Below are 15000 nucleotides of genomic sequence, written 5' to 3'. Positions count from 1 at the left end.
CGCTATTTCACTTTATGCTACTAATTACAACTTTGAAAAGGGCATGGACAGTAGGGGTTCAATTTGAAAATGTTCCCTTCTTTTACTGTGTGCTGAAACACAAACTTGAGTGCTTCCCCCCACACACACACATAGATACATGCACTTTCACATACACACACATTCATATACTTACATACATACATACATACACACACACATACACGTGCGCGCCGCACACACACACACACACACACACAAACAAAACATACTTTCACATATATATTAAAAATGAAAAGAAGAAAACTCTTTGAGAACCTTTTCATGAATAAAAGAAAGAAATATTTACATTTTTATCAAAATATGTGTATTTTGATAAAAATGTAAATATTTTCTTTCTTTTATTCATGATAAAGTTTTCAAAGCATTTTCTTCTTTATGTTTTTAATATAAATTTACTCGTGTGAAACTCTTAACCTTTTCAATATACGTGTGTGTGTGTGTGAGTGTGTGTGTGTTGAGGTATTATTCTTATAAAACTTTTCCATCTCTTAGATATTTTGTGAGCCATTAGCAAAGAGCATCTTATCTGCCCATTAGATGGGTTATTCCACATTATCCCATATTGGATAATATTTACTTAACATAAACTCATATTCTTTACTGCTATACAGCATCCCAGTACACCATGTGATCATGATTGATCATGATCATGATGATGGATCTCACATCACTTTTGACTCTAAACATTCCTGTTGTTCAATCATGGAACTATCTATTTAGCATCTCATGGTACACATGGTTGAATATGTCACAGACACTCTTGTATTTTTAACATAATCCTCAGTCAGAAACAGCAAGACAGTGTATGAAAACATTGGTCTTTTGCATCTACAGATGCAGTCCAACCAACATGCTTCCATTCAGTTTCTATCTACCAAGTCTCCAATTCCTTGATTATTTGTGAACCAAGACTAAAGAGTAATTGTCTTCCCAAGAGATGAGTTATCCTATATCAAACAATACTTCTTTATCATATCACAAACTCGTATGCTTTGTTACTCTATGCCTATAGCATCATATAGCACCATATAATGACCATTGTGATGGGATCCACTTTCACTTAATTCCCCAATGCCTCTGGGAAAGGCATCAGCATAACAACATCTGTATTTCCTTCCCCTGTTAAAATATTTAAATTTGTGTCTTGTCAAAAGAAACCAAGTTCTTACATGTCCTGATGGATGGCATATCAGCCATCTTTTTATAGTGTACAGGAAACCCAGGCCTACATTAGCCAACATGTCCATTTCTAAGATAGTAGTGTGTGATTTCAGGGAACTTGGTTGTTATTTCTAGTATATTAAGGACCACTTAGGGGCTGTCTCATTGATTTGGAAATTCTTAGATTTCTCTGTTGTGTGCTGCAAAGTGAAAGATAAACTTGACTGTGTGATTTTGCTTCATGGTTAAAACTGTTTCACTTTATTTATGCTGTTAATATCCTTTAATAGGTGAAAACATCACAACATCATATTTTTCTTCTTTCTTTTTTAAATCTACACTCCATGCCTTATCAAAAGAAACTATTTATTTTTACATTTCTGTCAAAGTTGATGCAGAGTAACAAGTAAGATCTTGGCAAGTCGGATTTGTGTTACACTCTTGATTCTGCTTGTTACTACATCACATTATTGAAGTAGTATTTCAGTGAACTTAGGAAAAAAAAAATGAACTTCATTAAAAATTTTTTTTCTTTTTTGTACCACTATTCAAAATATACTAATTATATTAACAATATCAAACGCACATATACAAAGTATGTATTTATCTAGTTAGAGGCAAGCTGCACTTATAGGCATAAGAGAACATATTCTCTTCATGCACCTTGTGTTAAAACACTTGGAGGCCATAGACAAGTGAGATAACTCACATTGGATCCCATTCAGGAGCAATAGACATTTATGTTTCATCATTTTTGTGACTTGTCTATGACATTCAGGTATTTCAACCCCAGGTTCATGAAGAGAATGTACTCTCTTATGCCTATAAGTGCAGCCTGCTCACAAACTAGCAAAACACACACTTTGTGTATGTGTGTTCAATATTGCTTATATTCCTTGAGCTGCTTTTAACTCATAATTGATTAATTATATTATATTCTCTCTTTTGCAGCCTGAAAACTCGAAGTCCCAGTTCTCCTGTTGTTGGAATGATGTGGATGACAGAATTTACACGAAACATGCCACCACCACTGCGTCATTGGTGTGACCAAGGGGACAGCCTCTTGCGCTATGGTTGGCTTAAGCATGATGGTGTCAACTTTGGAATCCAAGAAATTGTTGAAGATCAATATACAATACGGACAGAATTTATCAAAAGGCCAGGTGGTGACTATGGTGGAGATTGGACCACAAAAATCAAAATTACTCCAAAGGTATGATACCATTTTTGTAATGTTTCTCTAAAAAAGGTGGCAGAGTAAGAAAGGCTGGAGAAATAGAGGAGTGGAACAAGTACACGCTGTTTTTCATTTTACTTTTTGACCCACCAGAACAGTGCTCTGCAAACTTTTTTGACTTGTGGTACACTTGTATTCTTTTCAAAATTCAACAACACACCTGAACTAAAAATGCAAGGAAAATAATTGAATTCAGGTTACACTGCAGCACACCTAGCATTTTCTTGTGGCATACACCAATGTGCCACAACCAGTTACAGAGCACTGCTCCAAGGGAATAAAATAAGGAGCAGTCATAAAGTAAAGTAAAGTAAAGTACCAGTAAAGTACTGGATCAATTTAACTCTTTAAAATGTGTTATCAGGATTGTAGATTGATTGGATCATTAGAGTTTGAAACAAAATGCTTTGTATTTTATTTTAGTCCTTTATATTTGGAGTTCAAATCCTGTCTAGATCAACTTTACCTTTTTTCATTTTGGGGCTGGTAAAGTAAAGTACCAGTCAAGTACTGGGTCAGTATAATCAACTATTAGGCAGCAAGCTAGCAGAATCATTAGCACACTGGGTAAAATGCTTAGTGGCATTTCATCCATCTTAACATTCAGGTTTCAAATTCTGCCCTAGGCCGACTTTACTTTTCATCCTTTTGGGGTTGATAAAATAAGAGTTGAGCACTGGGATCAATGTAATCAATTTAGCCCCTCCCGAAATTGCTGGCCTTGTGTCAAAATTTGAAACCAATGTAATCAACTATTCCTGTCCCTCAAATTCCTAGTCTTCTCCCTATGTTAGAAACAATTGTTATTATTTGGTAGAATCATTAGAGCATTGCACAAATGCCTTACAGTATTTACTTATGGCTTTTCACATTCTGAATTCAAATCCTGCAAAGATCAATTTTTCCTTTCAACCTTTTGAGGCTAATAAAATAAAGTACCAAGGTTGATATCATTGACTAAAGCCCACCCCTTGTTAGTGTGCCAAACAAAATGTGTTGTGGTATTTAGTTACATCCGTTTACATTGTTAATTAAATTTCACCTGAATTTCTTTCTGAGGTTGATAGAATAAACTGACAGTCAAATATTGAGGTTGGTTTAATCATCTGCACACACTTCTCTAATATTTGTGCACTGTCACTGTGCAATCATGTGCAGTTCTATATGCTTTGGATGTGTGCAATGTGCATCCAACAAGTCATACTCAACTCACTTGAGCAAAAAATTGAGACTCATAACATTATCTCTTCCTTACAAAAATTACTCTTGTACCCAGCAAAAAGAAACCAATGTATATTGAGGCTTCTATGGCCACTACATCTGCTAGGTGTCATAAAATGTTTTATTTCAAGTTTACTCAAGACAAATATACTTTGGAATTACAAGGGTTGGCTGAAAAATTCATAAGCTTACCAAGATACTCTCATGGAATGTGACCAAATGAGGTTTATTTTACAACATAGTCCCCCTTGTGGTCCACACACTTCTTTCATCAGTGTTGCAGTGCTTGGATCCTATTGGTGAAGAAACTTTCATCCTGTTGGTCAAAAGGTCTTCAACAGCAGATAATGACATCATCATCACTTCAATACTTGTTCCCGGCCAAGTATTTTTCATGTTGGAGAACAGATGATAATCAGATGGGGCCAAATCAGGAGAAAAGGGAGGGCAATCAACCAGTTCAAAGCCACAGTCATGTACCACAGTCTTTGAAAGTAAGGACTTGTGTGTTGAAGCATTTCCTTGATGGAGAAACAAGACCCCTTTGGTCAGTTTTTTTGAGCATTTGGTCTCAATAAACTTTCATAACTGACTCAGCAAATTGGCATCACACTCTCCATTGATGGTGTATCCCTTTTGAAGATAGTTAGTACCTTTTGCATCCCAAAAATCTGAAGCCATCACCTTCCCTGCAGATGAAACACCCTTGGCCTTCTTTAGAGCAGGTGAGGAGGGATGTTTCCACTGCATGGATTGTTTCTGTCTCTATCTCAAAGTGATGAACCCAACACTCATCTAGGGTTAAGAAACATTCAAAGAAACCAGCAGGATCTGCCTCAAACAATGTCAGATTTTCTCATGATGTAATCAACTCTATATGCTTTTGATCATGTGTCAGAAGACATGACAGACAGCCACTGAGCAGAAACCTTCATTATGCCGAGTTCTTTGTAAAGAATATTCTGAACTCTCTCACAGGATGTCTTAATAGCATTGGCTATTTTGTTTATAGTCAATCACCTGTCATTCATCACCATGTGGTGAACATGATCAATGTTTTCCTCGGTAGTGGTTGTTGCAGGACATCCAGACCTTAGGTTATCTTCAAAACTCTCCCTTCCCCTCCTAAATTCAGCTCCTTACTTTTGCTCTGTTGATAAAACTGGAGCACCATCCCCTAACATCGCAAAATGTCTGCATGTATGTTTTTGGAGCTAAACCCCTTTTTTGCAGGTACTTGATATAACACCACAATACCCAGTTTTGTCCATTTTCAAAAGAAGTCACTACTAATTACTTTTGAAGTCTTCTTTGAATGGTCAAATGTCAGTTTATCTGGAGAGAGAGAGACTGCATTTTTTAAATAAAAAGAGAGTTAAAATCAATGCATGCAAGATTTTACAGCTCTGACATCACTCTTTCATAGTTAGCCTATGAACTTTTCAGCCCACCTTCATATGTCATTGACTCCCAACCAACAGGCAACTCCTTTCAGCTTTACTCCTTGATTTTAATTTATACAAAGTTTAATCTTTATATTTCAGAATGTTGAAATGTTTTCCATTCTCAATGCTAACTAACTATTGCAGCAATCCTGAAGATAGTCTTGTAATTCTTGTTTTATTATTTTCATCTATTTAGAAAATCAAGTTGGCAGAAATGGCAGGGTACCAGGCTAATATCATTCACCTGCATCCTTTGTATATTCTGATCAAATTCCACCCAAAGTATAAACATTTCCTTTGCACACACACACACACACACACACACTCTCTCTCTCTCTCTCTCTCTCTCTCTCTCTCTCTCTCTCTCTCTCTCTCTCTCTCTCTCTCTCTCTCTCTCTCTCTCTCTCTCTCTCTCTCTCTCTCTCTCTCTCTCTCTCTCTCTCTCTCTCTCATAAAATAAGTATTAATGATATGCTAGGTGGAGCTGAAATGCTCAAGTGGATACAATATTGAATCACCAGTTCAAAACCCATTGAGTACCAAACTCATTGCAGATATTACTTTGTGTATTTAAGCTAAACACTAAATTCCATATGTTTTAATTCACCTAACTACCAGAAACAGGCACCAAATGCTTTCAGAATATTACCTGTGATAAGTTAACATCCTATCCAACGAAAGGTTATTTTTCTTATTTTATTAGTACCATAAAACCTGAACTAAACAGTGCATATAAAAAAAAATATTCCAAGCTTAGAAAACATAGGTGGGTTCAGCTTTGTACCCAGTTAAAACTCATTACTTTTTCTATTCTTGGTAACTGCTGTAGAGAATATGGTCAGTTTTCCTAACAATGTGACCCAATTTCAATTCTTGCCAACAACCATTTCACTTTACTCATGTCACTGATATTCTGTAAGCAAAGTATGGCTGTCTCACAACTTGTTATTTGCTGTCTCCAAAAACATAAAACAGTTTTGCTCAATCAAAAGAAATTGATATTTTTAGTCACTAGCAAGTGCTGTTAATTAGAGGAAAGCTCCCAGTAAGCTAAGTTTTTGATCTGTTTTCTATTTCTTTCAACATTGTTAATTGTCCTTAGTAAAGGCATGACCATCACAAAACCTCCTTTCATCTCCCTATAAATTCAGAGATATGATGCTGGTGATAGAAATTAATATTTCTATCCATCTTGTTCAGTCAGAGAAAGGGAAGAATTCACAATATTTTTAAGCTATCCCAGAGGTAGGACATTAATGTAGTTAATGTTCAGTTTGAACTTCTGTATGTTAATAACTGCAGGGGAAACATAAATGAAAGGGAGCTCCATAAAGCTATAAACCTAGGAAGGAATAATTTGGCAAGTATGCAAAGCAGTATTTAGTAGATAAGATAGTAGAGATGATAAAAGACAAGTACATTAAGTAGTTTTGGGTGGAAGTAGAAGTCAACTTCAAAATTCAAGTTGAATGTATTGTGAAAGCAATAAAAGAAACAAGGGGTAAAAAATATAGTGTATGTAGTTGATGAAAGACAAAGAAGCAACCTAGCAAGTGAGCATGAACGCCACAACTTTCCATTTCTTTCTCTCTGCTACTCAAAAACCATATGTCTGCACATAAAAAAAATCAATATTTTCATTTATTTCACTTCAGATCTACTGTTAATACCTTTGAAAAAGGCATCTTATGAGATTCCGTACCCATGTAGGAAATCAATATTTCTAAGCATATATTTTCCATGGTACAAATGACTGGTTCAGTAAATTTTCAGGAATTATTAAGAAGAGAGTCAGTAAATGGATATTTTCTGATAACCTTTCAAGTGTAAAGATGACAGCTGTTTCAAACTGGATTGATTGTCGCAAGTATAGGGTAATGAGCCTTGCTGAAGGACTTAATACTGCATAGCCATCTTTAAACTCAAAAACTTTCAAGTTTATAATTTCTTATATTTCTTAAGTTAACATATACATCAACAATGAAATTGTTCATTATAACAGATTTTCATGGCACAATTTGCTAAGTCTTTAAGAGTAGCATCCTAGACTAATAATCTCTGCAGCCTCTATCTTCAACATATATATTTGTTCATTTGCTTTACGTCTGCTTTTTCATATTAGCATGGTTTCAGCAAATTTATTGGGGCATTTTTTTGCAGCTGGATGCCATTCCTGATGCTTACTCTTCCCTGACTTTCAAGTAAGGATCTCTTATTCCACAAAGCTTTAAAGGTACAAAGCAAGCAGGCAATCTATTGTCAGGAGAAATACCAATAGAAAATCACATGAACATCATGACATTTAAATAAGCAAGTGGCAGATGTAAACACATATGTGTATTTGTGTGTCACAAAACCAAAGCCTTGTGAGTGAACTTGGTCAATAAAAACTAAAAAAAAAAAGAAACCCATCATATATATATATATATATATATATATATATATACATACACACATACAATATGTTTTTTTATTGGCCACACAGGGCTGAACACAGAGGGGACAAAATACAAAGTAGAGCTTTTCTTTTTGAGAAGAGAAGAAGGAAAAAAAGGGTGGGTAGGAATTCGATCAAAAGGGATCGTTAAAAAAAAAACCTGATCAGTAGGGATCGTGTATCACAGAAATGTCATAGTATAAAAGGGGAAACAGATTAGGTTTATCCGTGGAAAGAAAAGCCTACAGAAAAGTCAACAGTAACCTCGAGCAATAATGTCATGCAAAAAAACACATTACAGTGACTCTCTTTTTTCCCTTCTTTTTTTTTGGGGGGGGGGTCACAGGATTATGCCCAAGGTGACTCTGTGCCATCCTTGCTACATTCATCTATCTTTTATTGAAGCATTCACTAGACAAAACTTCCCTTTCTACTCTCACCTTCCTCTTCAAGTGATACTTGAAGAAGTTGATGAGAGATTCACCAGAGAGGAAAGTATTTGTCTCTAGACCTTTCAGACACATCCACCAGACACATTCTTTCGTCATAGCCACAAGGACGATGAAAATGGCTCTTCCTTCCTGTTTCAAGGAAGGGGGCATGACAATATTCACGACAGACTTAGTTGATTAACTGACTCGTCCCACACGCAATAGCAGTCGTTCGATATAGATCAAAAATGGTTGGACACTGTACGAGTGCATGCAGAATGGTTTTGTCACTCTGACCGCATCTCAGGCAAGTCAGCCCTGTGTTTCTCAAGCCATGCCTGTAGAGTTTATCCCAAATGGGTAGCACTTCTCGAAAGCACTGCCAGGGATCTCTGGAAGTTGTCAATAGGTCCCGGCCCAAAAGTCGTCTTGAGCAGGTGGGTCAGGTATTCCTTGTCAACACCCGGGTTCACCCCGAGATCGCCATCGTACCTCCCCTCCACTAATCCCCTATAGAATGCTTTGGTTGTGATGCAGTTACTCAAGGTCGACTCAGGACAGCATAGTTGCTCAAGAGCAATGCGACACTCGTGGTGCCATTCACCCTTCCTCAGCCTCTTTTTGATCCACGACTACAGTTCAGTCATGGAGATGAGGTGCAGAAAGTGCGCCTCACAAACTGCGACCACACCTGTTCACCATCATCTACATAGAGCTGGAGATGTTGCAGTTTCAGCGCATGTCTGCAGATCATCAACCACGGCATGCCCAGCCCTCCTTTTAACAGGTATTGGCAGCAAACAGATTGCCTGACCTGTTAAAGGCGGTGCATAGACTGATATGAGTCGAAAAACACATCCGTTGCTGCCATCGACATCCAGGACAACCAGTCTACTCTCCAGGTCTATAAATATTGTCTTTACTTTGAGATCCAGACTCTTGAGAAAAAGTACTACCGTGCTACTACCGCCCATTCTCAGCAGACAAGGAGAAAAATAAATGTTAAACTGCCCACCAAACATGGACTTTAAGGCCCGTGGATTATGGAGTCTGGTCTCACTTGTGGCTATGATTTCTAACGTGTGTGACTTTATGTCATTTAAGCGGTACCCTTGTTTCCAAGGGGACCCCAAGCCACATGCATTCACACAACCAATCTTGATCATAATCCTAATGAGTAAAACACAAATGAAAGGAACTGCTCAAAAGTTTTTGCTGTCATCAAGGAGATCCCAATAAAGTTTTTTCGAAAGGTATTTCTGGCATTTACCAACCGCACCAGGGTAAATGTCTTTTAGTGTGTGGTGTAGGCTTGGTGAGCTGTATCATATTTTGATGTTTTCCAGTGGTGTTGTGTGTGGGTGGTTGTTTGTTTTTATGTCATCTTTTGTTAGGTTTGTTTTTGATTTGATTTATTCCATCAAATCTATTTTTAGTGTTTATGACTGTGAGCATGGTTGCTGTATATGTTTTTGTGGTGTTGGCATTGGTGTTGCTGTTGTTTGTGTTAGGTTTGAAATGTCTTCAGGAGTTGTATATCTCCCTGCTTTGTTCGCGTTTGTATTTGTTTGGGGTTTTTTTGCTCCTTCCTTTTCTGACTATTTGCCATTCCTCACTGCTTTCATCTTCCAATGAAATTTTTGAGGAATCAGAAAGGATTAGGGCCATGTTGTAAGCTTCTATGTGTGTTTGTGTAAGTTGTGTTGTTGTTTTCATTGATGTTGGTTGTTGATTGTTTGTGTGTGGTGTGTGTGATGTAGGGAAGAGGAATCAGTTTTTGAATTGTTTTTTAGTTTTTCTGTTTCTTTAGTTCTTGCTGTTGTTGTTGGTGGTGTTTTTCCAGGTGCTCTTGTATGTTCATTTGTTGATGTTGGTGGGTTTGGTTGGTGTGTTTCTTTTGCCATACTCCTTTTGCTTATCTTCTGTGTTGATGGTGGTGTGGGTAGTAAGGGTTCTTTTTTCCTTTCACTTTTTCCCTGTTGTGGTTGTTGTTGTTGTTCTTTCGCTGTTGGGCAATTAGTTTTTAGGTGCTCTTTGCTGCCACACAAGTAACAGCGAGGCCTCCTACCTTCTACCACCACTTATGGCCGTCTGGCAGCTCAATTTGGTGTGGGATGCTATTGATTGAATCCTGATCTACATGCTTCAGTGACTGAATCGTTTTCCCCAACCAATTTTGTTGCTCTAAGACAGCAATCTCCAGGATGTTTATGTTCTCCTCCATGTTGTTACAAATGGCAGACATTTTCAGTTTCAGTCTTGGTCAGCCCAAGGTTATAATAGAAGATAGTTGCTCATGTTATCGCACAGTGGAACTGATCCTGAAACTTCAAGGCTGGGAAGCAAACTTCTCGACTTCATAGCCATACCCGTGGGGTGAGGAGTGTATTTATATTAGACCCTACACACACACACACATTTATAACGAAGAGTTAATCAGAAGTACTGACAGTATCATTCATTTATTTATTGCATATAGGTATAAAAGGTCTTTGGATTTTCCTAAGGAAATGAAATGAAATGAAATACAGCTTAATTTTTCTTCCTAACATTTGAGAACTAATCTTTGTGCCTCTAAGAGTACAAGCATTGCTTCCTAACCATGTAGTTTGGGGTTCAGTCCCACTGCATGTTACCTTGAATGTCTTCTGTTATAATAGCCCCAGGCTGACTAACCACTGCAAAAAAAATCTTGTTGATTCATTTGGACAAGATACGCCACAACTATGAGCCAACAAAGGAGCTTCTATATTATTGCTTAAATTGCTAAAAATATCAGCTAAATCACCCTCAAATCATATCTTATAAAATCACATTTTATAGAAGGACAAATTGAAAATGTAGTCTCATATTACCAATACATAGAAAAAAGCCAGGATGGTCACATCTAGAATTCCTTTGATCATACCTCTGCTTGATTAGAGTTTACCTAGGGCTATAGAACAATAATACAACTATGCATATAGAAGAAATTAACAACTGTGTGAATATATGACAAAGTGCTATGAAGTTCACATGAAATTACATTAATTCCTATAAACGAGAAGATTTTAACAAATCATTAATACAGATCAAGTGTGATGTGCAGAAATTCAACATTCTTCTTCATTTAAATAATACTGAAAAGTTTAATGAATGTTAATTTAGTAAAATGTCCTGGCTTCTGCATTAGAAATGCAGTTGAATGTATAGCATTTTAGCTAGTTGCATTAAACTCTTTTTAGAGAACTTCACAAGACTAAAAAAATATGGAGCACAATTCTTTGACTGAGGGAAAGTTTTTTTTTTCTTTATTCTAACTCTGAAGGGCATGTCAAAATTGACCACTACTACAATGTTGTTCATTATATTCTTTGTCTTAGACCAGATTCAGTATATTAGGTTGGATTATTGAAGCTGCATTATGAAACACAATTTTTTATTACTCATCCCCAACATCATGAGATTGCATTTACAATTTCAATAATTCCAACTTGTGGAGGAAATTGATTGACACAACCACATTGAAGTAAATATATGAAATAATTTGGCAATTCTATGTTGAAGGGTGAGCAAAGACTGTTGTTATTAACACAGAAATACACCTCATTTTGCATTTGTTTTCAGTGTTACCCATTTATAATTCATGCTCTATGTATGTATGACAAGGGTGGAGGTATCAAGTCACAAATCTCTTACATGCTTTTCAGGTTTCACTTATGACAAATGTCAGCTGGCTCCGACCTTGAAACTCTGAAGAAATGGTCAATTTTTATTCACTAACTTTCATTCTTAATCTTCTGATTTTTGAATATTTTATAAGTATCTTATTTTCAATATCTAATGTAACTCTACTGCAATGCAATTACCTCTGTTTGAAACAACTAACTGATACAGTTCATCAACATTTCAATATTTCTAGTTGCATCTTCCAGATAATATGATTTCAGTGATCATTGTTATTATTACTATTTTACCATAAAAAGGAATCATGGGAATATGTCTGTTCTTCACTCGTTATTATAGAACTTTTAATATTTTGACAAGGTATCTGATTAATATAGCTTACAGGACCAGTTTTGGTGGCAATTCAGTATTGTGTTATGTTCTACTTTTTTTCTGTTTAGTTTTGTTTTGTATTATGTTATCAAATGCATTACATTGGTTTCTTGATCAACTTCATCACTTAACATCCACTTTCTGTGCTGGCACAGGTTGGACTCTGATAAGGCATGACCATCTGATTAGAATGTAGAATACTTGTATATTCAATGTGACTGAGTTATAAAGTTTACTATAAATTACAAGACATAAATAACAAAATACACAGTTACTTTTTACATTGTATACATAGATGACATATTCACTATAACAGACAAGGTGTATAGTTGAATAATTATAAATATGCTTGAAAAATAACCCATTCCTCTACTTTTGATACTGAACAAAGCTTGATGTAAATGCAGAAATATATTACATCCATTTAAACCAACATCGTTTGTACATACATGAAATACAGTAAATATCCATATACACATAAAATATCAGTTGTAAAATCCCTATTCAGATAAACCTTTAAATTCTTTCTCACAAAATAAGTTCCATGAAACAAATTCAGTACAATATATAAAACACCTAATACAAACAAACTACAAATAAAGTATAGTATACTAATTGCATCCTGACTGTAGGATAAGAGAAGACATTATCAAAAGAGCTGCTTCCTTCTGAATATCTGTATGTTTGTAAGGTTTTAAAATCCAAAACATGTTTGAATGCTGTTTTACTCACAAGAAACTCTCTAATTGTAACAATTGTTTTTCTCTTGTTTTCCCGTTTCAGAGTTCTGAAAGACATGTGGTTGTCTCACTGATGTTTTATATGGCACTAGATGGGCCAGGAAATTTGCAAACTGTAACAACACAAAACAGACTGAAATCCATCTCAGGATATGTTAAGGAGCTTGGTGACTTTGAACTAAAATTTAACAAAGCTACTTCAACGCATCAAAAATACCATCATCTTGTTACTTATGTCTCAAATCTAGACATTTTGAAAGAAACTGTCCAAGGTCATTTGAAAGTAGATGCTTGGGACAAAGGTAGAACACTCCCTTATTTTGTATTGAGAGGTAGATCAGTACCAAGAGATGCCCCAAGTGGTCCAAATTTTATAGTACACCAGGTCACAGCTGTTTTACCAGTAGAGATGGAAATAGTGTTTGAATCTCAAAGCTACAGAAGAGAAAATTCGTTACAAGGAGATTCTTTCACTAATTTATTAAATAGTTATGTAGAAGAATTTGATACCAAGTTTGAAAATACATTCCATTTAAAAGAGAAAGATTTCAAAACTGAAGAAATCAACTTTGCCAAAGCTGCCTTAAGTAATATGCTTGGAAGTATTGGGTATTTCTCTGGTGAGTCACAGGTGAAGTCCATTTATACACCAGAACCTGTTAAATACTGGGAAACCTCTCTATATACTGCTGTACCTTCAAGATCTTTCTTTCCTAGAGGTTTCCTCTGGGATGAAGGTTTTCACAATCTACTAATAGTACAATGGAACCCCACTATTTCTAAAGACATTATATCCCACTGGTTAGATTTAATAAATGTGGAAGGTTGGATACCACGTGAGCAAATCTTAGGCTCAGAAGCTCAGAGAAAAGTTCCAGCTGAGTTTGTGGTCCAACATAATACAAATGCTAACCCCCCAACACTCTTCCTTCCATTGCAAAAAATCATTAAAACTTTAGTGAAGAGCGAAAAACCTGAAGATCGGGCCTTTTTGAAAGCAGTTTACCCTCGCTTAAAAGCTTGGTATGCTTTCTACAATGAGACACAATCTGGTAATATTCCAGGTACATATCGTTGGCGAGGGAGAGACCCTTTGGTGAAACGAGAATTAAATCCAAAAACATTAACATCAGGTCTTGATGACTACCCTAGGGCATCACATCCTACAGATTACGAACGTCACATTGATCTTAGATGTTGGATGGCCCTTGCATCTGGAGTGATGCTTGATATTGCTAAAACACTCAAAATGGATTGGAAACCATATGAAGAAACTTACAACATGCTGACAGACAACCAACTGATGAATGAATTTCATTGGTCAGAAAGCAAACAGCAATACTGTGACTTTGGTTTGCACTCTGACAAGGTAAAACTTGAGCAACCTAAAGCACCCCCGCCAAAACCTGGTCAGCCTCCAATTAAATTAGAAAAGGTCAGAGTAAATGTATTTGAACCTAAAATTCAGTTTGTAAATTCCTTTGGCTATGTAAGTCTTTTCCCATTCCTACTGAAGATTGTCAATCCTGATTCTCCAAAATTGATGAAAATTTTGAAAGATCTACAGGACACGCAACTTTTGTGGACAGATTACGGTTTACGTTCATTAGCTCGAACGGCTCCTCTCTACAATCGCTACAACACAGAACATGATCCCCCATACTGGCGTGGTGCTATCTGGATCAACATCAACTATTTAGCACTACAGGCATTACACCACTACTCTACAACTGAAGGACCATACCAGAGTCAGGCAAAGACCATCTATGATCAACTTAGAGCTAATATCATTAGGAACATGTATAAAGAATATTCAGAAACAGGTTACATTTGGGAACAGTATAATGATCGAACTGGCAAAGGTAAAGGCAGTCACCCATTTACTGGGTGGTCAGCGTTAGTTGTGTTAATGATGGCTGAAAAATATTAGGTACTCTTCTTTCCCTAGAATATCAAAATAATGCATTTTAAAAATACAAAAATAAAAAAATGGGATTATAGATTTATTCTGACCTTCATTTTGTGGGGTGTTTTTAAACATTTTTCTTTCTTTTGTTTCTTTCAAATCATAGTTTATTATTCCATTTTCTACCCAGTATTTTTTTCTTTTTAATCATTTTTGTTCTTTTAAGCACACTTTTTTAAAGTTATAATTTTGAGACTAGACTATCCCTTATCCTTGCCCCCAGCTAAGTATACGATGATCTCAAAGAATAGAGTTTGCTTTTGGAACTAAACTTTTCCCACA

The 15000-nt window shown here is 36.1% G+C and overlaps 1 protein-coding gene across 1 annotated transcript in view; it reads left to right on the top strand.

The window, feature by feature from the left end:
* LOC115232534 (mannosyl-oligosaccharide glucosidase-like) overlaps positions 1-15000 on the top strand; it is a 382449-nt gene that overhangs the window by 367248 nt on the left and 201 nt on the right. Inside the window, exons 2-3 of the mRNA XM_029802473.2 lie at positions 2155-2416; positions 12796-15000. The exon at positions 12796-15000 is cut by the window's right edge and continues 201 nt beyond it. Of these exons, the coding sequence (XP_029658333.1) occupies positions 2155-2416; positions 12796-14682 (2149 nt within the window). The 3' untranslated portion in view covers positions 14683-15000. The remainder of the gene's footprint in view (positions 1-2154; positions 2417-12795) is intronic.

The sequence above is a fragment of the Octopus sinensis genome, linkage group LG2, assembly GCF_006345805.1.
Source record: "Octopus sinensis linkage group LG2, ASM634580v1, whole genome shotgun sequence".
Classification (NCBI taxonomy): Eukaryota; Metazoa; Mollusca; class Cephalopoda; order Octopoda; family Octopodidae; genus Octopus; species Octopus sinensis.
This window is presented reverse-complemented; position numbering and strand designations above follow the sequence as displayed.